The sequence below is a fragment of the Oncorhynchus gorbuscha genome, linkage group LG11, assembly GCF_021184085.1.
Source record: "Oncorhynchus gorbuscha isolate QuinsamMale2020 ecotype Even-year linkage group LG11, OgorEven_v1.0, whole genome shotgun sequence".
Taxonomy (NCBI): Eukaryota; Metazoa; Chordata; class Actinopteri; order Salmoniformes; family Salmonidae; genus Oncorhynchus; species Oncorhynchus gorbuscha.
In genome coordinates this window covers 45,141,835-45,167,658 of record NC_060183.1, presented here as the reverse complement: position 1 = coordinate 45,167,658, position 25,824 = coordinate 45,141,835, and the positions used below count along the sequence as shown (strand labels likewise).

Here is a 25,824-nt window from a genome sequence, read left to right as displayed (position 1 = left end):
CTTCTCTTCCAAGAATTGTTTACTGTAAATACATTGGCTGGCCATCCTCCTCCATCCCCCCTCCACTCTTCCATCAAAGGGTTACTACTCCTTGTTTCCCTGGGGATCACATGCTACATCACTTGATCAACCTGATGTGCACACGAGCAGACCAAAAAAGAGCCCTTGTGAGCAAACTGCATAAAAACAGGAAAGCAAGGATTCAGATATGCATGCAATGTAACATGTTTTAGCAGAGTAGTAAATGAATCTCTTGTCATTCTCCTGTCATCCAATTCTCTCTGTTAGGACTACTGAATTACTGAATATGGTAATCCATCAAGTGATAACTTCATGGAACACCACATTATTCCAGGTATAATTTTGATGTAAAGGAATATAGTGTTGTGAGATGGGGTTAAAAAGCCACAATCCTAGTCACGTGCTTAAAAAGAAAAAACTGAAAGTTGAAACTTCATTCATCTAAATCAAACCAACAGCCACACCCCATCTCTCCTCCAATCTCCTCAGCCTATCCTCTCCTTGCCTCAGATCAGGACTTGAGGCTACTTGGACTCATTGCTCAACTATGCAGTAGAGAATTAGCTTGAGCCAAGAAGCAGAGATTGGGCTGTTTGCCATTGACAAGCGGGCTGAGCGCAACACCCATACAACCTCCATCTCCCCCAGTAGCTATGTCCCTCCTCACAGGGGACCAACCCCAGCCATGCAGGCTTCCGGAGCCCGGAACACACATTACAGGTCTGGGCTGTTACTCCGTGGGGAGTGTGGACTGTAGGGAGTCTACGAAGGAGGACTACTTGGACAGTATGGAGCCCGTTGTGTTTGGGGTGGTGGAGCTTCCGAGGCGGTCTCGGGGGAGGTTGCTGCTGCATGGCATGGTGATGTTTGGAAGGGAATTTTGCTATGCGGTGGAGGCAGCCTTCGTCACCCCGGTGCTGCTTAGTGTCGGACTCCCTCAGAGCTTGTACAGCCTTGTGTGGCTGATCAGCCCCATCCTGGGCTTCCTGCTGCAGCCCATCATCGGCTCGGCCAGCGACTACTGCAGGTCCCCGTGGGGCCGACGGAGGCCCTACATCCTCGCCCTGGGGATTATGATGCTGGTGGGCCTTACCTTGTTTCTAAATGGAGATGCAGTCATATCAGGTAACAGCCCATGGCTATCAGGCATAGTGTTCTACAAATGTATGTGAGAACTAGTCTATGTTTTTTCAATTGTTGTCATGGAGTTGGGTAGCTTGGATATGAGAAACCAAAATACTTTCACTGTAACATACGTAGTATATTTAATTTAAACTTGTGCTTAATTAATGGGCTGTTTCAATGGTGATAGAAAATGTAAATATTTGTTTTAACGCCCTGCCCGAGCCACCCCTAACCTAGGGAAAGCATGAGGGTATCACGCTCTGAACTCAAACGGCTAATTAAATTATCTGAACACCAGATTATTTTGCTCAGACGCAGTCAAACTAATTAACAAACTAATTCAGTTATTGCCAGAAGAGGGCAATAACTGAAAAGGAAGAATGATAATATTACATATTTACAGACGTATTTACATTACTGCATAATTTAGATTATGTGTGTGTGTGTGTGTGTGTGTGAGAGTCTAGCTGTTGAATGTGTTTCATAACCATTAATGAGAGGGTGCCTTAGTGTGTCTAGACAGAAGGGTCAAATGTTCCTATTATTTTGACTGGACTGTTTCACTTCACCAAGTTGATTGCACAAGATGTTCAGCAATTATTTCAGATAAAAACATGCTGGACACAATCCTGAGTCTCAAGGGGAAAACTAACTAACTGAGACGTACACTGAACAAAAATGTAAAGGCAACATGTGAAGTGTTGGTCCCATGTTTCATGAGCTGAAATAAAAGATCCCAGAAATGTTCCATATGCACAAAAAGCTTATTTCTCTCAAATGTTGTGCACAGATCTCTGTTTACATCCCTGTCAGTGAGCATTTCTCCTTGCCAAGGTACTCCATCCACCGGACAGGTGTGGCACATCAAGAAGTTGATTAAACAGCATGTTCATTAAACAGGTGCACCTTGTGCTGGGGATAATAAAAGGCCAATCCCTAAAGGTTTTGTGACACAACACAATGCCACAGATGTCTCAAGTTTTGAACTGTGAACTGTAACTCAGTAAAATCTTTAAAATAGTTGCATGTTGCATTTATATTTATGTTCGGTGTATATGTTCGGTGTATATGTTCGGTGTATATGTTCGGCCTGTGCCTCTTTTCACACATTGTTACATCCACTGTTGTTTATGTTTTTCATTTTCATGTCCGTCCATGAATTTGAGCTTTCTGAAAAGGGATTGTTTAATTTATTGGGTCAGGTCTATGGTTAGCTCATAAGACCTGGGTCAAAATACATATTTCAAATAATTTTAAATAGTTGAGCTGTGCTTGTGTATTGAAAAGTATAAATGTAAGCAGAATAACACTACAATATGGAAATGCATTCTCTCCATAAGGGCTTGGATTGGATTGATTTTTGCCGCACTATCGTACGTTGATCTGACAACCTAACTTTTTGTTTTCAGTGAATGCCTTCATTGTTGGTTTCAGTTATGCCGGATTTCACCTTCTTTGTAATAATACTGTACAATACAAAGTGTGACCACTTACAGTACTTTTGTTAAGATGATTATTTCCATTCTTCAACACTGTAGTAAATAGTCAAACGGGATCTGTGACAATGCACACCCTGTGTGTTAGCTACTGTAGTGTACAGGACAGTATATGTAGATACAATGCACACCCTGTGTGTTAGCTACTGTAGTGTACAGGACAGTATATGTAGATACAATGCACACCCTGTGTGTTAGCTACTGTAGTGTACAGGACAGTATATGTAGATACAATGCACACCCTGTGTGTTAGCTACTGTAGTGTACAGGACAGTATATGTAGATACAATGCACACCCTGTGTGTTAGCTACTGTAGTGTACAGGACAGTATATGTAGATACAATGCACACCCTGTGTGTTAGCTACTGTAGTGTACAGGACAGTATATGTAGATACAATGCACACCCTGTGTGTTAGCTACTGTAGTGTACAGGACAGTATATGTAGATACAATGCACACCCTGTGTGTTAGCTACTGTAGTGTACAGGACAGTATATGTAGATGTACAACAGTGCAATGCACCCTGTGTGTTAGCTACTGTAGTGTACAGGACAGTATATGTAGATACAATGCACACCCTGTGTGTTAGCTACTGTAGTGTACAGGACAGTATATGTAGATACAATGCACACCCTGTGTGTTAGCTACTGTAGTGTACAGGACAGTATATGTAGATACAATGCACACCCTGTGTGTTAGCTACTGTAGTGTACAGGGCAGTATATGTAGATACAATGGATAAAACGAAGCTTTGAGGAAAGTTCTTGAATTTCTCCAAGATCAAAACGTCGGCCTCAAGACATCCGGCATGCCTAATACGACCGCAACACAACACCCAACTGGGATTTGTAATGGGATTAGTAATCACCCAAATTTAAATACGGCTGTGTGGGTTTTTAATTCTGCTGCAATCTGTCAGCCAATTGTTTCTCACTCAAGATTAAGGACATCATTCTGTTTGTTTGTGCTCCGCCGTGTGCACAACATAATTATGACAATTATTCTGATTGATTTGCTACAGTATCTCTTTTTGATGAGCATCAACACTAGATACTGTGATTACCTATACAAATGCTGTACACGGTGTCAGATTGAGGATACTAAACGTACAATTAAGTAGGAGTTGTTTTTCTAGCCAGACAGAGCCACGCTGGCAATGTTTTGTTTCCATTTGAGTTCATTTTCTTTTTAAAGACCAAAACAAATGAATCATGTGCCTTTTGAACTGCCATTGCTTTGTGTTGCACAATAGGAATGTGGTTTCAAACATGCTGTTCGTTGCTATATGGTGAATGCATGACTGTATTAGCCCCCGTCGATCTTGACGAAACCGTAAGAACCAATGTACTGAAACTACATGATCTAAAGTGTTTGATCAAGTTGTACACAAATCCACTGTTTACCTCAGAAGCCCTGGAAAATATGTCTCATCGCGTCTGTAAATGTCAGCTGGGCCAGTGTCTGTCTTGAAGTTAATGGATGAGCGAAAGTGGTACTTCTTAAGGCAAACTGACATGATTCAGCTGCTACGCCTCATCCTAAACAAACACAAAAAAAGCATTCAGAACTATCTGCTATTGAAAGTGGATCTAGTTGTAGTAATGAGTGAATAATCGGACAGACTGAATCTGTATCTTGAAGTAAAACTTCTGTCTTTCTCCTCTTTTGCAGCGTTAGTACAGGATAGGTCATTGAAGAGGATATGGGCCATCGTCATAGTCATGTTTGGAGTGGTGCTATTTGACTTTGCAGCAGACTTCATCGATGGGCCAGTCAAGGCCTACCTCTTTGACGTCTGCTCGTACACAGACAAGGAAAGAGGACTGCACTACCATGCCCTTCTCACAGGTAAGACAAATATTATATAACCTCCCTCCCACTAGTCAGATTCAATATTGTTTGAGTGATAGGCTCTTACTGTTATGCTTGTGGGAATATAGAAATTCAAAATTGGTCGGCAAATGTGGAGATTCATTGCTTTATTTGCCGTCCTTGCTGATATAGGTTTGCTTTTATATTCATATTATATGTATATTTTCAGAGTTTTGTTATCATGCAGTTAATGTGATTGTTATGGAATCCCATCCCAATCTACACTCCTTTATTTGAAGTTATTTTAGACCGTGCATGTGAGGAAGCCGGACTGGGATCACTGGCTCAGTACAGAGTGCATGTCTGGGTGTGGGGAGGAGAGGGTTCCTGCAGCACAGAGTGCATATTCACATGTGATGTAAATACCTCTCAGTATGCTCTGTGCTTTTAAGTGGCTGTTTAGTAACCTGGAGCCCGGCCCTCAGAGCTGGCACAGTGAGTGAGTCAGTCAGTCAGTCAACAAGCGCGTGAGTAAGTATTCGAGTGTGCTAGCTAGCGAGTGCGTGGACTCAGCTGATGGCAAGGGAAGCCGGCACGGGGTGGTGTGAGCTTGTTCAGTACTTTCTAATCCAGCAGATTCTCAGTCATGTGTTGGAGTCATGAGTTGGAGCTGAGAGAGAGAGGGGAGGCACATGACCTGCTAGTCACCGTAGCCCTGGTATGTGGAGGAATGTGTGTGTGTTTTCTTGGTACACAAGAATTGGCTGTTATGATATTTCTCTTTTGTACTGTTTTATCATTGCAGTCACACGACTTAAACATTAAAAAACGCCCCAAACTTAATTTTGACTATCCTCACATAAATGCATGAAAATACATAAATATATACACTACCGTTCAAAAGTTTGGGGTCGCTTAGAAATGTCCTTGTCTTTGAAAGAAAATCACATTTTTTTGTTCCTAGAAATAACATCAAATTGATCAGAAATACAGTGTTGACATTGTTAATGTTGTAAATTACTATTGTTGCTGGAAACAGCAGATTTTTTTAATGGAATATCTACATAGGGGTACAGAGGCCCATTATCAACCATCACTCCTGTGTTCCAATGGAATGTTGTGTTAGTTAATCCAAGTTTATAATTTTAAAGGCTAATTGATCCTGAGAAAGCCATTTTGCAATTATGTTAGCACAGCTGAAAATGGTTGTTTCTGATTAAAGAAGCAATAAAACTGGCCTTCTTTAGACTAGTTGAGTATCTGGAGCATCGGCATTTGTTTGTTCGATTACAGGCTCAAAATGGCCAGAAACAAACAACTTTCTTCTGAAACAGTCGTCAGTCTATTCTTGTTCTGAGAAATGAAGGCTATTCCATGCGAGAAATTGCCAAGAAACTGAAGATCTCGTACAACGCTGTGTATTACTCCCTTCACAGAACAGCACAAAACGGGTCTAACCAGAGTAGAAAGAGGAGTGGGAGGTCTCAGTGCACAACTGAGCAAGAGGACAAGTACATTAGAGTGTAAAGTTTGAGAAACAGACACCTCACAAGTCCTCAACTGGCAGCTTAAATATATAGTACCTGCAAAACACCAATCTCAATGTCAACAGTGAAGAGGCAACTCCGGGATGCTGGCTTTTTAGGCAGAATTGCAAAGAAAAAGCCATATTTCATACTGGACAATAAAAAGAAAAGTTTAAGATTGGCAAAAGAACACAGACACTGGACAGAGGAACTCTGCCTAGAAGACCAGCGTCCTGGAGTCGCCATACACTAAGTACATACACCCTTTAAACCCCTTAGAAAATTTCAGAAAATTATGTCATGGCTTTAGAATCCTCTAGGAGGCTAATTCACATAATTTGAGTCAATTGGGGGTGTACCTGCGGATGTATTTCAAGGCCTACCTTCAAACTCCATGCCTCTTTGCTTGACATCATGGGAAAATCAAAAGAAATCAGCCAAGACCTCAGAAAAAAATGTAGACCTCCACAAGTCTGGTTCATCCTTGGGAGCAATTTCCAAATGCCTGAAGGTACCACATTCATCTGTACAAACAATAGTACACAAGTATAAACACCATGGGATCACACAGCTGTCATACCGTTCAGGAAGGAGAGCATTCTGTCTCCTAGAGATGAACATACTTTGGTGCGAAAAGTGCAAATCAATCCCCCCCAAAAAACCTTATGAAGATGCTGGAGGAAACGGGTACAAACGTATCTATATCCACAGTATAACGAGTCCTATATTGACATCACCTGAAAAAGCCACTCAGCAAGAAAGAAGCCACTGCTCCAAAACCTCCATAATAAGGCCAGACCACGGTTTGCAATTGCACATGGGGACAAAGATTGTACTTTTTGGAGAAATGTCCTCTAGTCTGATGAAACAAAAATAGAACTTTTTGGCCATAATGACCATCATTATGTTTGGAGGAAAAAGGGGGGAGGCTTGCAAGCCGAAGAACACTATCCCAACCGTGAAGCATGGGGGTGGCAGCATCATGTTGTGGGGGTGCTTTGCTGCAGGGGGGGGGCTGGTGCACTTCACAAAATAGATGGCATCATGAGGTAGGAAAATTATGTGGATATATTGAAGCAACATCTCAAGACATCAGTCAGGAAGTTGAAGCTTGGTTGCAAATGGGTCTTCCAAATGGACAATGACACAAGCATACTTCCAAAGCTGTGGCAAAATGGCTTAAGGACAACAAAGACAAGGTATTGGAGTGGCCATCACAAAGCCCTGACCTCAATCCTATAGAAAATGTGTGGGCAGAACTGAAAAGGCATCTGCGAGCAAGGAGAGCTACAAACCTGACTCAGTTACACCAGTTCTGTCAGGAGGAATGGGCCTAAATTCACCCAACTTATTGTGGGAAGCTTGTGGAAGCCTACCCGAAACTGTAATGTGATGCTACTGGCGGCAGAGAAGTCAGGCGCAGGAGAGCGGAAACTGTTTTACAACGGTTGTGTTTAATAACCATAAACCACCGTAAACCGAATAATACTGTCATGTTTTGTCATTTATTATCATGTCTTGTCCCTGTGCTCCCCATTCTATTTGTTTCCCTCTGCTGGTCTTGTTGGGTTCTTTCCCTCTTTCTATCCCTCTCTCTCCCCCTCCCTCTCTCACTCTCTCGCTCTCTCTTCTCTCTGTCGTTCCGTTCCTGCTCCCAGCTGTTCCTATTCCCCTAATCATCATTTAGCCTTCCCACACCTGTTCCCGATCCTTTTCCCTGATTAGAGTCCCTATTTCTCCCCTTGTTATTCGTTTCTGCCCTGTCGGTTCCTTGTCTAGAATTCACCGTGCTGTGTTTGTGTATCGCCCTGTCGTGTCGTGTTTTCCTCAGATGCTGCGTGGTGAGCAGGTGTCTGAGTCTGTCTGGTTCAAGTGCCTTCCCGAGGCAACCTGCTGTTCACCTGCTGTTCAAGATCGAGTCTCCAGTTTGTCCTTGTCATTTCGAGTGAAAGTTGTGTTTTTTGATTGTATTTACTTTACTGGATTAAAGACTCTGTTTTCGCCAAGTCGCTTTTGGGTCCTCTTTCACCTGCATGACAGAAGGAACCGACCAAGGAATGGACCCAGTGACTTCAGACGCTCGTTACACTGCCGTCGAGATCCAAGGAGCCATGCTCGGCAGACACGAGCAGGAATTGTCTGCTGCTCGCCATGCCGTGGAGAACCTGGCCGCTCAGGTTTCCGACCTCTCTGGACAGTTCCAGAGTCTACGTCTCGTGCCACCTGTTACTTCCTGGCCTGCCGAGCCTCCAGAACCTAGGGTTAATAACCCACCTTGCTACTCCGGGCAGCCCACTGAGTGCCGCTCCTTTCTCACGCAGTGTGAGATTGTGTTCTCTCTCCAACCCAACACATACTCTAGAGAGAGAGCTCGGGTTGCTTACGTCATTTCACTCCTTACTGGCCGGGCTCGAGAATGGGGCACAGCTATCTGGGAGGCAAGGGCTGATTGCTCTAACAAGTTCCAGAACTTTAAAGAGGAGATGATTCGGGTTTTTGACCGTTCAGTTTTTGGTAGGGAGGCTTCTAGGGCCCTGGCTTCCTTATGCCAAGGTGAACGGTCCATAACGGATTATTCTATTGAGTTTCGCACTCTTGCTGCCTCTAGTGAGTGGAACGAGCCGGCGCTGCTCGCTCGTTTTCTGGAGGGACTCCACGCAGTGGTTAAGGATGAGATTCTCTCCCGGGAGGTTCCTTCAGATGTGGACTCTTTGATTGCTCTCGCCATCCGCATAGAACGACGGGTAGATCTTCGTCACCGGGCTCGTGGAAGAGAGCTCGCATCAACGGTGTTTCCCTGCTCCGCATCGCAACCATCTCCCTCCTCTGGCTCAGAGACTGAGCCCATGCAGCTGGGAGGGATTCGCATCTCGACTAAGGAGAGGGAACGGAGGATCACCAACCGCCTGTGCCTCTATTGCGGAGTTGCTGGACATTTTGTTAATTCATGTCCAGTAAAAGCCAGAGCTCATCTGTAAGCGGAGGGCTACAGGTGAGCGCAACTACTCAAGTCTCTCCATCAAAATCCTGTACTACTTTGTCGGTCCATCTACGCTGGACCGGTTCGGGTGCTACATGTAGTGCCTTGATAGACTCTGGGGCTGAGGGTTGTTTCATGGACGAAGCATGGGTTCGGAAACATGACATTCCTTTCAGAGAGTTAGATAAGCCTACGCCCATGTTCGCCTTAGATGGTAGTCATCTTCCCAGTATCAGATTTGAGACACTACCTTTAACCCTCACAGTATCTGGTAACCACAGTGAGACTATTTCTTTTTTGATTTTCCGTTCACCGTTTACACCTGTTGTTTTGGGTCATCCCTGGCTAGTATGTCATAATCCTTCTATTAATTGGTCTAGTAATTCTATCCTATCCTGGAACGTTTCTTGTCATGTGAAGTGTTTAATGTCTGCCATCCCTCCCGTTTCTTCTGTCCCTACTTCTCAGGAGGAACCTGGCGATTTGACAGGAGTGCCGGAGGAATATCATGATCTGCGCACGGTCTTCAGTCGGTCCCGAGCCAACTCCCTTCCTCCTCACCGGTCGTATGATTGTAGTATTGATCTCCTTCCGGGGACCACTCCTCCTCGGGGTAGACTATACTCTCTGTCGGCTCCCGAACGTAAGGCTCTCGAGGATTATTTGTCTGTGTCTCTTGACGCCGGTACCATAGTGCCTTCTTCCTCTCCGGCCGGGGCGGGGTTCTTTTTGTTAAGAAGAAGGACGGTACTCTGCGCCCCTGCGTGGATTATCGAGGGCTGAATGACATAACGGTTAAGAATCGTTATCCGCTTCCCCTTATGTCATCAGCCTTCGAGATTCTGCAGGGAGCCAGGTGCTTTACTAAGTTGGACCTTCGTAACGCTTACCATCTCGTGCGCATCAGAGAGGGGGACGAGTGGAAAACGGCGTTTAACACTCCGTTAGGGCATTTTGAGTACCGGGTTCTGCCGTTCGGTCTCGCCAATGCGCCAGCTGTTTTTCAGGCATTAGTTAATGATGTTCTGAGAGACATGCTGAACATCTTTGTTTTTGTCTATCTTGACGATATCCTGATTTTTTCTCCGTCACTCGAGATTCATGTTCAGCACGTTCGACGTGTTCTACAGCGCCTTTTAGAGAATTGTCTCTACGTAAAGGCTGAGAAGTGCTCTTTTCATGTCTCCTCCGTTACTTTTCTCGGTTCCGTTATTTCCGCTGAAGGCATTCAGATGGATTCCGCTAAGGTCCAAGCTGTCAGTGATTGGCCCGTTCCAAGGTCACGTGTCGAGTTGCAGCGCTTTTTAGGTTTCGCTAATTTCTATCGGCGTTTCATTCGTAATTTCGGTCAAGTTGCTGCCCCTCTCACAGCTCTTACTTCTGTCAAGACGTGTTTTAAGTGGTCCGGTTCCGCCCAGGGAGCTTTTGATCTTCTAAAAGAACGTTTTACGTCCTCTCCTATCCTCGTTACTCCTGACGTCACTAGACAATTCATTGTCGAGGTTGACGCTTCAGAGGTAGGCGTGGGAGCCATTCTATCCCAGCGCTTCCAGTCTGACGATAAGGTTCATCCTTGCGCTTATTTTTCTCATCGCCTGTCGCCATCTGAGCGCAACTATGATGTGGGTAACCGTGAACTGCTCGCCATCCGCTTAGCCCTAGGCGAATGGCGACAGTGGTTGGAGGGGGCGACCGTTCCTTTTGTCGTTTGGACAGACCATAAGAACCTTGAGTACATCCGTTCTGCCAAACGACTTAATGCCCGTCAAGCTCGTTGGGCGTTGTTTTTCGCTCGTTTCGAGTTTGTGATTTCTTACCGTCCGGGTAGCAAGAACACCAAGCCTGATGCCTTATCCCGTCTGTTTAGTTCTTCTGTGGCTTCTACTGATCCCGAGGGGATTCTTCCTTATGGGCGTGTTGTCGGGTTAACAGTCTGGGGAATTGAAAGACAGGTTAAGCAAGCACTCACGCACACTGCGTCGCGCGCGCTTGTCCTAGTAACCTCCTTTTCATTCCTGTTTCCACTCGTCTGGCTGTTCTTCAGTGGGCTCACTCTGCCAAGTTAGCTGGTCATCCCGGTGTTCGAGGCACTCTTGCGTCTATTCGCCAGCGCTTTTGGTGGCCGACTCAGGAGCGTGACACGCGCCGTTTCGTGGCTGCTTGTTCGGACTGCGCGCAGACTAAGTCGGGTAACTCTCCTCCTGCCGGTCGTCTCAGACCGCTCCCCATTCCTTCTCGACCATGGTCTCACATCGCCCTATACTTCATTACCGGTCTGCCTTTGTCTGCGGGGAAGACTGTGATTCTTACGGTTGTCGATAGGTTCTCTAAGGCGGCACATTTCATTCCCCTCGCTAAACTTCCTTCCGCTAAGGAGACGGCACAAATCATTATCGAGAATGTATTCAGAATTCATGGCCTCCCGTTAGACGCCGTTTCAGACAGAGGCCCGCAATTCACGTCACAGTTTTGGAGGGAGTTCTGTCGTTTGATTGGTGCGTCCGTCAGTCTCTCTTCCGGGTTTCATCCCCAGTCTAACGGTCAAGCAGAGAGGGCCAATCAGACGATTGGTCGCATACTACGCAGCCTTTCTTTCAGAAACCCTGCGTCTTGGGCAGAACAGCTCCCTGGGCAGAATACGCTCACAATTCGCTTCCTTCGTCTGCTACCGGGTTATCTCCGTTTCAGAGTAGTCTGGGTTACCAGCCTCCTCTGTTCTCATCCCAGCTTGCCGAGTCCAGCGTTCCCTCCGCTCAAGCGTTTGTCCAACGTTGTGAGCGCACCTGGAGGAGGGTGAGGTCTGCACTTTGCCGTTACAGGGCACAGACTGTGAGAGCCGCCAATAAACGCAGGATTAAGAGTCCAAGGTATTGTTGCGGCCAGAGAGTGTGGCTTTCCACTCGCAACCTTCCTCTTACGACAGCTTCTCGTAAGTTGACTCCGCGGTTCATTGGTCCGTTCCGTGTCTCCCAGGTCGTCAATCCTGTCGCTGTGCGACTGCTTCTTCCGCGACATCTTCGTCGCGTCCATCCTGTCTTCCATGTCTCCTGTGTTAAGCCCTTTCTTCGCACCCCGTTCGTCTTCCCTCCCCCCTCCCGTCCTTGTCGAGAGCGCACCTATTTACAAGGTACATAAGATCATGGACATGCGTTCTCGGGGACGGGGTCACCAATACTTAGTGGATTGGGAGGGTTACGGTCCTGAGGAGAGGAGTTGGGTTCCGTCTCGGGACGTGCTGGACCGTTCACTGATTGATGATTTCCTCCGTTGCCGCCAGGATTCCTCCTCGAGTGCGCCAGGAGGCGCTCGGTGAGTGGGGGGGTACTGTCATGTTTTGTCATTTATTATCATGTCTTGTCCCTGTGCTCCCCATTCTATTCGTTTCCCTCTGCTGGTCTTGTTGGGTTCTTTCCCTCTTTCTATCCCTCTCTCTCCCCCTCCCTCTCTCACTCTCTCGCTCTCTCTTCTCTCTGTCGTTCCGTTCCTGCTCCCAGCTGTTCCTATTCCCCTAATCATCATTTAGCCTTCCCACACCTGTTCCCGATCCTTTTCCCTGATTAGAGTCCCTATTTCTCCCCTTGTTATTCGTTTCTGCCCTGTCGGTTCCTTGTCTAGAATTCACCGTGCTGTGTTTGTGTATCGCCCTGTCGTGTCGTGTTTTCCTCAGATGCTGCGTGGTGAGCAGGTGTCTGAGTCTGTCTGGTTCAAGTGCCTTCCCGAGGCAACCTGCTGTTCACCTGCTGTTCAAGATCGAGTCTCCAGTTTGTCCTCGTCATTTCGAGTGAAAGTTGTGTTTTTTGATTGTATTTACTTTACTGGATTAAAGACTCTGTTTTCGCCAAGTCGCTTTTGGGTCCTCTTTCACCTGCATGACAAATACAATAGATGGGTCAAACAAAACCCGGTAAATACCAGCATACCGTGCACAAGCACTACAACAAACAATTACGGACAAGGACATGAGGGGGAACAGAGGATTAAATACACAACATGTAATTGATGGAATTGATGGAACCAGGTGTGATGGAAGACAAGACAAAACCAATGGAAAATGAAAAGTGGATCGGCGATGGCTAGAAGGTCGGTGACGTCGACCGCCAAACGCCATCCGAACAAGGAGAGGGTCCAACTTCGGCGGAAGTAGTGACAGAAACATTTGACCATTTGAAGTTAAACAATTCAAAGGCAATGCTACCAAATACTAATTGTGTATGTAAACTTCTGACCCACTGGGAATGTGATGAAAGAAATAAAGCTGAAATAAATCATTTTCTATACTATTATTCTGACATTTCATATTCTTAAAATAAAGTGGTGATCCTAACTGACCTAAGACCGGGAACTTTTACTAAGATTAAATGTCAGGAATTGTGAAAAACTGAGTTTAAATGTATTTGGCTAAGTTGTATGTAAACTTCTGACTTAAACTGTATTTAGAATTCAAGGCACACTTAACCAGCATGGCTACCACAGCATTCTGCAGCGATATGCTATCCCATCTGGTTTGCGCTTAGTGGGACTATCATCGGTTTTTCAACCAGGACCTCCAGGCTGTGTAAAGGCTATTTGACCAAGGAGAGTGATGCATCATATGACCTGGCCATAATCACCTGACCTCAACCTAATTGAGATGGTTTGGGATGAGTTGGACCACAGAGTGAAGGAAAAGCAGTCAACAAGGGCTCAGCATGTGCAGGAACCCTTTCAAGACTGCTGGATAAGCATTCCTCATGAAGCTGGTTGAGAGAATACCAAGAGTGTACAGAGCTGTCATCAAAGGGTGGCTACTTTGAAGAATCTAAAATCCCAAATATATTTGGATTTGTTTAACACTGTTTTGAGTACTACATGATTCCATATATTTTGCTTGCATGAGTAAGTGTGTCCAAACTTTTGACTTGTACTGTATGTCCAGAGAATGCGGACACAGTTGATGTAAAATCCTAGTTAGACGTCCTCAAAATTGCTGCATAATTTACGAGAAGGTTTGTGTTACAGGCTTCTCAATGTAGGATGCTGGTGTAAGAATTTAGGGAACAGACAGTAGTATGTCCCGATTGTAGGGATGTCTGACAGAACAAGCCACTTATCTGCGTGCAGGATCGTACTCCGTGACAACGCGTTTATCACAACATTACTCCCAGCTTCTCTGAGATCACCCAGCCTAAACGTTACATTGTGACATGAGCTTTAAATTCAGATGCAAGAAGCATTATTTTATCAATCAGACACTGTATTTATTAAATACAGCCCACGTTATCTTCCTTTGAAAATTCAAAAGCACCACAGGCAAAATGGTGTCAGGTGGCCTAGCGGTTAGAGCGTTGGGCCAGTAACCGAAAGGTGAATAGTTCAAATTCAGATCAGACAGAGGTGAACAATCTGCTGATGTGCCCTTAAGCAAGACACTTAATCCTAATGTTAAGACCTTAGCCGTGACCCCACTCCCAGAGGGTGTCTCGGAGTTTGCCAAAAACACATTACCAATTTACACGTGTATGATACATACTTGTACATGTGTGAAATAGGACAAATATAACCACCATCCAAGTTATTATTATTAATGATGAAATGTTTTTGAAAATATTCACTACAATTCCTGGATTGCAGATGCCGTCTGATGACTGTGCTATGACCAATGGCCTAGGACCCCCACCAACTGACCTGATAACCAATCTCTATTGTGCCTGTTGTCTGTTGTAGGGCTTGGGGGTGCCTTTGGGTACCTCGTGGGAGCCATGGACTGGGGTCACTCGTCCCTGGGCCGACTGCTGGGGTCAGAGTACCAGGTCATCTACTTCTTCTCTGCTCTGACCTGGATGGTATTCCTCACCGTGCATCTCTTCAGCATCCCAGAGACACCCCTGGCCAAGGACATTAGCTTGGACGTGTTGACCCCAAATGCCCTCCTCCTCCTCAGCACACACAGCAGCAGTGGTGGCTATGGATCCTTGCATGGATCAATGTCCCAAGAGTCGGAGGCAGACCTCCGGCCTCGTTCATTCTCTGCCCTGGGGGAAGCCAATTCCGTCACATCCAGTGCCAAGCAACCCAACAAAGAGGTATGTCAAAGACACAGCATGAAGTCTAGTCTGGCTGACCTTCTCTATGAGATCCTGACTTTGATACCAATACTGTGTTTTACAGGTAACAAAACTACACACACTAATGGAATGTCAAATCCTTTGAAACACATCAGTGTTTAATGGCATAAGTGTTTATTAAGAAGAATGTGATCACACTGTAGAGTAATATTAATGTACACTGAAGTATACATGCTTTGATTTAGGGTCTTATGTTCATATCTCATGGCACTTCTATGGCACTTGAAAAGAGGTGACTACCTCTCGAGTATCTCCTTGGGTAAAAGCTCTTGATTTCCTCGTGAGGAGATATGTATTATATACTATTTACACAGTATAGTGTGACCTTTGTGTTTTCTGACACGTGTCTCACTAAACCGTGCTCGCACGCAGGCCCTGACCCCCAGGCTCCAGGCTCTGACTTTAGGTTTGTCTTTGATAGGTTAAAGCCTCTGAATTATGTCAAGTACTTATGTATTAGTAACAATGACTCTGTTGTATACTGGTAATGCAAAATGAATACTTGAGCTTTAAGTATGAGAACAAGTCTTTTATAAAGCCATGAGTGTCAATACTCTCAATATTAGACTACGCAAACAGTCTGGGTGTGCATATCTCTCATTGGACCATTGTGAGTGGTCTGTGTCCTTAGTCAAATGTGGTATCGCTGTGTGAGATATGTGCTTTCACGTCTCTATGGTGTAGCATTGCTCTGGTGTGTGGCAATGGTGACCATTCCACAGGCATTGCCATAGTAACCACATAATTAGTATTTTACAGTATTTCAATGTGTACAATTTCCATATATGGTTTGGATGGAGGCGAGTGGATAGAGAAGGTGGGCGGTGGGGATTGGAGACATAAGGATTGTTAGAGGACAAGGGTCATGCAGTTATGTAAAGAAGTAGGAAACAGTAACTAGTGTCTGTCTGTTCCCAAACCCAGTGTTAATGGAGGAAACAGGTTTTCTTAGTTACCAGCGTCAGCTGGATTACATGCATGGTTACCTTGATGCTGATTAGACCAGGCAGTCATCAGGTCTGGCTAGAGTGTAAAACAACCACTAAAAGGTTGCAATGTCACTTCACACGAGAAAGCCATTTAAACCATCATTATACTGTACTGTGGCAGTGGCGGGTCTAGCTTGTAATCATAACATTTCAAACTATATAAAAATATATACAAAAATAAGACTAATAAATATCAAAAAGAAGTAACAAAGACAAATGTTGATTTGGCACTCGAGCATCAATACATTACCCATCCCCCAACACTGTCAACCAAGAGTCAATACTACATTACCCATCCCCCAACACTGTCAACCAAGAGTCAATACTACATTACCCATCCCCCAACACTGTCAACCAAGAGTCAATACTACATTACCCATCCCCCAACACTGTCAACCAAGAGTCAATACTACATTACCCATCCCCCAACACTGTCAACCAAGAGTCAATACTACATTACCCATCCCCCAACACTGTCAACCAAGAGTCAATACTACATTACCCATCCCACAACACTGTCAACCAAGAGTCAATACTACATTACCCATCCCACAACACTGTCAACCAAGAGTCAATACTACATTACCCATCCCCCAACACTGTCAACCAAGAGTCAAGACTAAACCAATTCACCTTGGTGGTATGCAGACTGCTTTTATATTATTCTTAACCATTTCGCACAAACCAGACAAAAATGCAACAATATGTCTGTGAAACTATATATTATCAGTATTATGAATTAATTATGGTTTATCTGGTAGCATTTCGTAGTGTGACTGATTTTACTAATTGCATTAGTACTGTACAAATTTAGAGGTGCACTTTTTGATAGATTCTCCCGCTCCCCCTACCTTGGGCTTCCAATGGACAGACCTGATGTCAACCTACCCCTGCCCCCCTCCCCATCTCATACTTCTGAGTGGGAGACCTTCCCAGGCAGTAGCCTGCCATGCTCACAAACTAGAATCAGGGCACCCAGTCCGACAAGGTTAATTGACCCACAGTCCCTCACAGTGACATCATATCATTGACATGACGTGCAAATGAGCGATAGAAAACCGATTGCGCAAATGTCACCATTCCTCATTTTTTTGTCCGGGCACCCTGTGCCGGCCCTGGCAAGGTGCCGCCCAGGGCGGCTGCCCATGTCGCCTCTACCTAAATCCGCCACTTGCTACAGGTATAGGTAGCTCAGCCCCTGGAATGAAATGACTGTATTCATGCCCAGCGTGTAAATATAGCTGCAAATGAATTCTGACTGACTTTTCAGTTATTCAACATTTTATGAAAAGAGACAGGAATGATTACTGTATGTTCTTAGTTGATACTATTCCAGCAGGCAAGGGACCTCTATTACCACAGTAGTCAGACAGGGTTCTTTGGTGCAACCATAGATTTTCATATTCTATTTCGATGGGTACAGCCACTTTACAGGATTCCTAGAAAATGTTGATTGGGAATTTATTTGGGGATAATAACATTAGTTATTGTATGCTGTCAGGCCACACTGTGTACATTTACATAATATACAAAAGCTTTCAATCCGAGAAGAACCTTAGTTACTATACTAAACCAGAACATGATTAAAGAAATTGAACACACAGTACATTTTATTTCACCCATTTCTTTAATCCCTTGTCCTTTTGTTTTTTTGCCCCTCTGTTCCTGACTTGATAAAACAGGATTTTTTGCAGGATAAGGCTAGTATATCTATCATTAGCTAAAAGCCTTCATCTGACCTCTTTCTTTATTCTTATCTGACCCCCTACTGTTCCTTGTTCTTTTTTAAATTCCTTCTGACCTCCTGCTGTTCCTGTGTGAGTCCTTTTGATGTCTCATGACCTGACCCTGTGTGTTTCTCTGTACTGCAGCAGAAGAGGATGACTCTGAAGTCATGTCTCCTGGCCATGATTAACATGCCTAGTCATTACCGCTGTCTCTGTGTCAGTCACCTGCTGGGCTGGACAGCCTTCCTCTGCAACATGCTTTTCTTCACAGACTTCATGGGACAGGTGAGAAGAGCAAGAGAGAGAGAGAGATGGAGTGAAAGTGTGTGTACGCGCGTGTCTGTTTCTATGTCTGTGCGGCGGGAGGAGTGGGTCGTTCGTTCTGTGTCGCTACCATTAAACATTAAACTACTAATGAACTCTTATTTGACGGTGGTCATTAACGAAGTGAATCTTTTCACTCAATTTAAATTCTCATGTCTTTAACGTTAGGCGATAGCAAAATGTTCGCCATCGTGTTCATTAATAGGCTTCCTCAATTGGTTTAGCTCCATCACAACAAACCCTGATTGGTGGGTAGTCTCTTGTCACAGCATTAGCTGATTGGTTTTGTGTGCTTAGATGAATTGGTCTGTAATGACAGACAGGCTTTATAGTGATCACGGCTGATCTGGATGCTACAAGCACTCACACAGGCCACAGTTACATGGTGGTCATGGTGAATTAGTGGTTGCAGGCAGACTGAGGCAGATGGAGCAGCATGCCAGGCGTGAACAAAACCTGCTTCGGCTGTGTCAACAGAGAGCTGTGGCACAGAGATGGCTTATGATGTTGATACAGGCTTTGGCAGCTATATGATAACAAATGGGATGGAGCTTGTTAACTGTTGTAAGCTACTGTACAGCACATGCACTATAAAGCAAATGGATCATTATCGTCATCATTATCCATCACTTCATGCCGGCACTAGCTTTTATCTCAATCCTCAACACCCATACCACCACTTTTATTGATTATTTGTGGGGGTGACTTTGCCTCCATTTTGTATGTGATTATCACAATTATCATACTTTGTCATAACTTGTGTATAATAATGGTTGAGTTGATTGTGTGTGTTGACAGATTGTGTACAAGGGCAACCCATATGCGGACCATAACTCCACAGCCTACGAGCGGTATGAGAGGGGGGTGGAGATTGGATGCTGGGGTCTCTGCATCAACGCCGTCTCCTCTGCTCTTTACTCCTGTAAGTCGTATCGCAGCAAGCATAAGACATTATTGGAGTCAGCTAATGTCCAGAACATGTGATTTAGCTCAAGGCCCCCTTTCTGATTTTCTCTACTTGCATATTTTTGATACTGAATGTTATCAGATCTTCAAACAAAACCCAGTATTAGATAGGGAACCTGAGTTTAAAAATAATACATAATGGAACCCATCTCAACCCAAAAAGTTGACTCAAGTTTGCCAAAAAGCACCTGGATGATCATCAAGACTCTTGGAAGAATGTTCTATGAACAGGTGAATCAAAATGATAACATTTTGGATGACATGGGTCCCATTATGCCTGGCGAAAACCAAACAATGCATTCCACAGTAATAACCTTATACCAATGGTCAAGCATGATGGTGATAGTGTGATGGTTTGGGGATGTGTTGCTGCCTCAGGACCTGGATGACTTGCCTTAATAGAAGGAACCATAAATTCTGTGTTGTGTCAGAGAATCCTACAGGAGAATGTCAGGCCATCCGTCTGTGAGCTGAAGGTGAACCGCAGCTGGGTCATGCAGCAAGACAATTATCCAAAACACACAAGTCTACATTAAAATGGCTAAAAAGCAACAAAATTGAAGTTTTGGAATGGCCTAGTCAAAGTCCAGACCTAATCCCAATTGAGATGTTGTGGCAGGACTTGAAGCGAGCAGTTCATGCTTGAAAACCCACAAAAATTGCTGAGTTAGATCAGTTCTGCATAGAAGATGGGCCAAAATTCCTCCACAGTGACATGAGACTAATCAATAACTACAGGAAGTGTTTGGTTGCAGCTAAAGGTGGCACAACCAGTTTGTTGAAAAACCTTTTGCAGCGATTACAGGCTTGAGTCAAGCTTGGCACACCTGTATTTGGGGAGTTTCTCCCATTCTTCTCTGCAGATCCAACAGCAGAGATGGTTGTCCTTCTAGAATGTTCTCCCATCTGCATAGAGAAACTCTTGAGCTCTGTCAAAATGACCATAGGGTTCTTGGTCACCTCCCTGACCAAGGCCCTTCTCCCCCGATTGCTCAGTTTGGCCAGGCGGCCAGCTCTAGGAAGAGTCTTGGTGTTTCCAAGCGTCTTCCATTTAAGAAAGATGGAGGCCACTGTGTTCTTGGGAACCTTCAATGCGGCAGTCATTTTTTGGTACCGATCCCCAGATCTGTGCCTCAATGCAATCCTGTCTCGGAATTCTGTGGACAATTCCTTCGACCTCATGGCTTGGTTTTTGCTCTGACATCCACTGTCAACTGTGGGACCTTCTATAGACTGGTGTGTGCCTTTCCAAATCATGTCCAATCAATTAAATTCCCCACAGTTGGACTCCAATCAAGTTGTAAAAACATCTCAAGGATGATCAATGGGAACAGGATGCACCTGCGCTAAATTTCAAGTCTCATAGCAAAGGGTCTGAATACTTATGTAAAAAAAAATGTTTTTGCTTTTTCGTTATGTGGTATTGTGTGAGGAAAATTGATGAGGAAAAAAATCTAATTCAATCCATTTTAGAATAAGGCTGTATCGTAACAAAATGTGGAAAAAGTCAAGGTGGCATACTTAAAATGAACCTTTAACAAGGCACACCTGTTAATTGAAATGCATTCCAGGTGACTACCTCATGAAGCTGATTGGGAGAATGCAGTCATCAAGGCAAAAGTTGGCTACTTTGAAGAATCTAAAAATACATGTTGAATTGTTTAACACATTTTTGGTTACTACATGATTCCATATGTGTTTTTTCCCCATAATGTTGATGTTATTCTACAATTAAGAAAATAGTCAAAATGCCTTGAATGAGTAGGTGTGTCCAACGTGTTGACTGCTACTGTATATATACAAAGAAATGTTGATAGAAAAACACGTAAAACTAAACGAAATACAGCTAGTTTGCTGTCTTTCCAGCTTCAGTCTGAAGTGAGTGTGTCCTGTGGGAAGGTTAATCTTCACCCCATTCGGAGGTCCTGAGCACTCTGGAGCGCTAGCGTGTCATGGAACACACCTTCCACGTTATTCATTATTTTCCATAGAACGCATAGCCACTCATTGATTATCCCCTACTTAATTATACTTTATTTTAAAAAATATATTTTAACCTTTATTTAACTAGGCAAGTCAGTTAAGAACAAATTCTTATTTACAATGACGGCCTAGGAAATGTGGGTTAACTGCCTGTTCAGGGGCAGAACGACAGATTTGTACCTTGTCAGCTCGGGGGTTTGAACTTGCAACCTTCCGGTTACTAGTCCACTAGGCTACCCTGCTGCCCCATGCAATCTCTTGGACACGTTCTGTGTTCTTATACTTAACCAATAATGCACGAGGGGGTGTGGTATATGGCCAATATACCACGGCTAAGGGCGGCTCTTATGCACGACTTATCACGGAGTGCCTGGACGCAGCCCTTAGCCGTGGTATACTGACCATATACCACAAAACTCTGAGGTGCTTTATTGCTATTATAAACTGGTTACCAACGTAATTAGAGCAGTAAAAATACCTTTTTTGTCAAACCCGTGGTAGATGGTCTGATATACCATGGCTGTCAGCCAATCAGCATTCAGGACTCGAATCACCCAGTTTATTAACAGTAGTATATAATGTAACAGAAAATGCTTACTTGGCAGTACCAGTCCACATACCGTTTAGCCCTTCTGTTGTGTTTGTTTCATGTTAATACATTCTGTGTTCCCGGTCCAAAATGACCGCCCCAATATAGCTGATTATAAATCCATAATAATACATATATTATCACCTAATGTTGTGTTAGATCTTTTTATCAACTTAAGTTCTTGTGAACATTACAAGTTTTGAACTTCTATTTGCTATTTATAGCCTGTAGGCCTCATTGACCTGAGCTCCTACAACTTGTTTTTGAGTAAAACATTTTTTTTTAAAGCAGCATAATGTATGGATTATTTTGACAATAACAAATACTCAGATGAAACATGTTGTGCTATTTATCACAGACTACTTTGTGTCAAAGTTTAACAAGGACTCTCTTCCTCACCAGTGTCATGATCAGAGATATGATCAAGATACAGTGTATCGTTTGGTCATTGTGCTGCCACAGTATGAATTGTGAGCAAGGCCTCAAAAAAGCTTTATATACCAGAGCTGCGAGAAAAGTTATATTTATTATTGAAAAAATGTTGACAATGTTTGTGAGAATGCCAACACGTGTGGTTCCTGTGGGGGAAAGATTATATTGAGGAAAGGTTCCCGTGGGGGTTGCCATGTGTGTGTGTGTGTGTGTGTGTGTGTGTGTGTGTGTGTGTGTGTGTGTGTGTGTGTGTGTGTGTGTGTGTGTGTGTGTGTGTGTGTGTGTGTGTGTGTGTGTGTGTGTGTGTGTGTGTGTGTGTGTGTGTGTGTGTGTGTGTGTGTGTGTGCTCAAACACACATGCATGTGGGGCTCTGGGGAATGGAAGTGGGTCCATCTGATGACTGGGCATGTGCTTGAACTCAATTTTATACACTAATTGTAGTCTCACCCATTAATTTCTATTGACCGGTCATTTTTGACTGGGAACTCCACAGGTGTACAACAGTTAAATAAAACACCCAACATTTTATGAAAATCATCCAAATGTATTTAGTGTGTTCAGATGACCTTTGTGGACAAAGTCATGGAACCTTGTGACAATTAGATGAAATTAACTACATTTTTCAGAGAGAAAACGTATAAATAGTTCCAATTTGACCGGAACACAGCAGAAGGGTTAAAGCTGAAATCGCTCTCTCGCTGTCTCGCTCTCCCTCTCACCCTCTCTCCACCCTCCCCTCCTTCCCTCTCTCTCTGATGTGTCTGCAGATGTCCAGAGGCTGCTGCTGCCCTACATCGGTCTGAAGGGGCTCTACTTCGTAGGATACTTTGTGTTTGGTCTGGGCACCAGTCTTATCGGCCTGTTTCCCAACATTATCACCACCCTCATCCTGTGCAGTGTCTTCGGAGTCATGTCCAGCACCTTGTACACCATCCCCTTCAACCTCATCTCAGAGTACCACCGCGAGGAGGAGGTCAGTTCCCTCTCTCTCATAGCCTGGTCCCAGATCTGGTTGTCCCACTACAATGACCATAGGAGTTGGCAAGACTGCACAAACAGATCTGGGACCAGGCTACTCTCTCACACCTCAGATAGTTGGAACTGATAGTGGATAGTACATTCTGAGGCTGCAGCAGCTTACGTTACAAGCTACTAATGTGTAGTCGTTGCGAACCTCATCCACCACCTGTCTGTAGCTCATACATGGTGTGATGCACATCTGTAACTTGAATACTCACCATGTGTCAGGTGTCACAGCTCCCCTTTTCGCTTTCATGAAGGCGTAGAGTTACTTTCTAATTCTATTGATTGATTTAGTCTTTATTCTGTTTTCTGTCCAGCGAGAGTGTCATAAATCACTTGTATGCAAATGTATTCACACTAATAGGTTGCTTTCTCTGGAATACTTTGAATGTCATTCAGGGGAAATAACTTTGTACCCACATTTCTTTTGAATTGATTCCCAAACTGTCTAAATCAATACCCATCACCCTTCCAAAGAAGAGCGTATTATAAGACAAGGAGTGGTGAGGAATGGCATCCAAATGTGTCTTAATACAGTGAGATGATGACAGAGTGGACGCTTCTGATTACATTACCACTTCCCTTCACCATCAGATGGGTGACCTTCTGTCCTCCCAACCCCCGTCTCCCCACTCCCCATGAGCATGACTCTTTGCCAGGCCATAGATCCCAGTTATCTGTTGAGTCTGTCAATGTTGAGTGGTCAGCGCTGTGTTGGTAAGCATGGGCCCCATGCTAAGAGCAGGTGTGCCCTTCACAACAGACAGGCCTCTCAAACACCCTCCCCTGTCTCTACAGACAGATTGGACAACCTGTTCCTTTCCTTAACGCTGATGCTCAACAGGTCTCGCTTAGACAAGCTGCTGTTAGTGATTTGGCTAAGCAGTGAACACCCTTTCATTGTGTAAATAGGGAAAGGCTTGGCTTTGGATAAAAAAAAAGGGATTAATGAGATTCTGTTTAGCCAATCTGCACTTCACTTTGGATTCAAGACATTCTGTCAGCTTCAGTAAGGGCATCTCTGGACAGCGCCCAATTGTTTAATTGTGAAAATAGTACACATATATTCTATAATCTCAGGAAGTGGGGAAATACTTTTAATCCAAATCATTTAGATTGATGAAACGCACATTTTATCTCAATTGAAAATGGGAAAGTTAGATTAAAAAATAAAACACATATTGCTTTTTTATAGGCAAGTGATATGCTATCCTCATGAGAACATCAATTCAGCAATGAAGACCCCAAATTACTGACTGTAGTCCAGTCTGCCAATGCACGACCAAGAGTTAGGGAAAGACTCATACTGCACCATCAAACAGATGGAAGATTCCAACAATGTCTCCAACTGACAAAGCAAAAGTGTTTTCCACCATTGTATTTTTCCTTCATATCACTATCATGTTCATGTCTGTTTTTCCACTATTCCCCTCTGAAAGATGAGTCAATTACACTCATTTATATCAAACCAAATATATCTTGTTTCAGCTCCATTTCCTATCAATCTATTAACTCCCTTTAGAGCAGGACATGAAGGGGATTTGTGTTAACTAGTTTATTGATTTGGAGCTGAAGCATTGCTTGTAATTCTGCTTACTTCCCCAGCTGCTCTTGTTCTTGTGATGTGTCACAACAGGTTACATTTCCTTTAGTTTTACAACATGTTCTTTCACAACGTGTCATACACTGGGTGGACTGTATGTGCGACTATGAGAGTGTGTTTTTTATACTGTAAGTAGCATTTCTGAAATGGCTTCTTCCTGTTGTGACACCAGGTGCAGAGGAAGATGGGGAAAGGGAATCCTGCAGGACAGGATCGAGGCACCGGTGTGGATTGTGCTGCACTCACGTGTATGGTGCAGCTGGCTCAGATCATCGTGGGGGCGGGACTGGGGGCATTGGTTAACATGGCAGGAAGTGTGATTGTGGTGGTCCTATCAGCGTCGACAATGTCTCTAATTGGCTGTCTGTTCATCGCCTTCTTCATCAGATACGTGGAATAACCTCTTAATAAAGATATTTACTTATACCCTTTAACATTGTCTCCCTCTTCCTTACAACCCATAAAGGTGTTTGTAAATGGATTAAAAGCTTCTTCATATGCTCTTTAGCAAGGCAAAACAAACTGTGCAGATCAATGTGTTCCACTCATCCTCCCTATGTTCCCCATTTGCTATACCAGTAGATGTTCTAAAAAATATGTTGGTGAAGACAGATGGGGCATACTAATGGTGTGCCCTTAGGCGAGGCTTTTAACCAATATAAATCCATCTGTATCAAAGTCGAAACTGTGAGCCAAGTTGCCCCAAATGAATTCTGTCTAGCACATCACTCAAAATTGAATTCATTGAAACGAAAGAAGTTAGAAATCCTAGACGTTATTTCATGTGGGTTTAACTCCTTTTAACACATGTGCACAGAAGCATCCCACTGGGCAAAAACTGGTTGAATCAACATTGTTTCCACATCATTTCAACCCAAAACTTTAATGTGATGATGTTGTCGCACTGTGTTGTTGTTTTTGTCACGCTGCTTTGCTTTATCTTGGCTAGGACGCAGTTGTAAATGAGAACTTGTTCTCAACTGGCCTACCTGGTTAAATAAAGGGGGGAAAAATAAATAATTCAAATTTTAAAAATGTACCTGAGAAAAGTAATCAATGTAAGGGATTTTAATTTATTTTACCTAACTTTTTACCTAAATCCAATGACATGGTGAAATGTT

At 44.0% G+C, this 25,824-nt stretch overlaps 1 protein-coding gene across 2 annotated transcripts; it reads left to right on the top strand.

Annotated features, from left to right (window-relative positions):
* Positions 1–537: 537 nt before the first annotated feature.
* Positions 538–25,471, top strand: slc45a2 (solute carrier family 45 member 2). 2 transcript variants are annotated; one of them, XM_046368148.1, is made up of 7 exons: positions 538–1,146; positions 4,316–4,492; positions 14,666–15,024; positions 17,930–18,067; positions 18,905–19,028; positions 22,845–23,050; positions 24,876–25,471. In XM_046368148.1, the coding sequence occupies exons 1-7, from the start codon at positions 675–677 to the stop codon at positions 25,101–25,103; spliced, it is 1,704 nt and encodes a 567-aa protein (XP_046224104.1). In that variant the 5' UTR covers positions 538–674; the 3' UTR covers positions 25,104–25,471. The 2 variants fall into 2 exon arrangements, with proteins under 2 accessions (XP_046224104.1, XP_046224103.1); XM_046368147.1 differs by having other exon boundaries at positions 539–1,146; positions 17,927–18,067; positions 24,876–25,466.
* Positions 25,472–25,824: the final 353 nt, after the last annotated feature.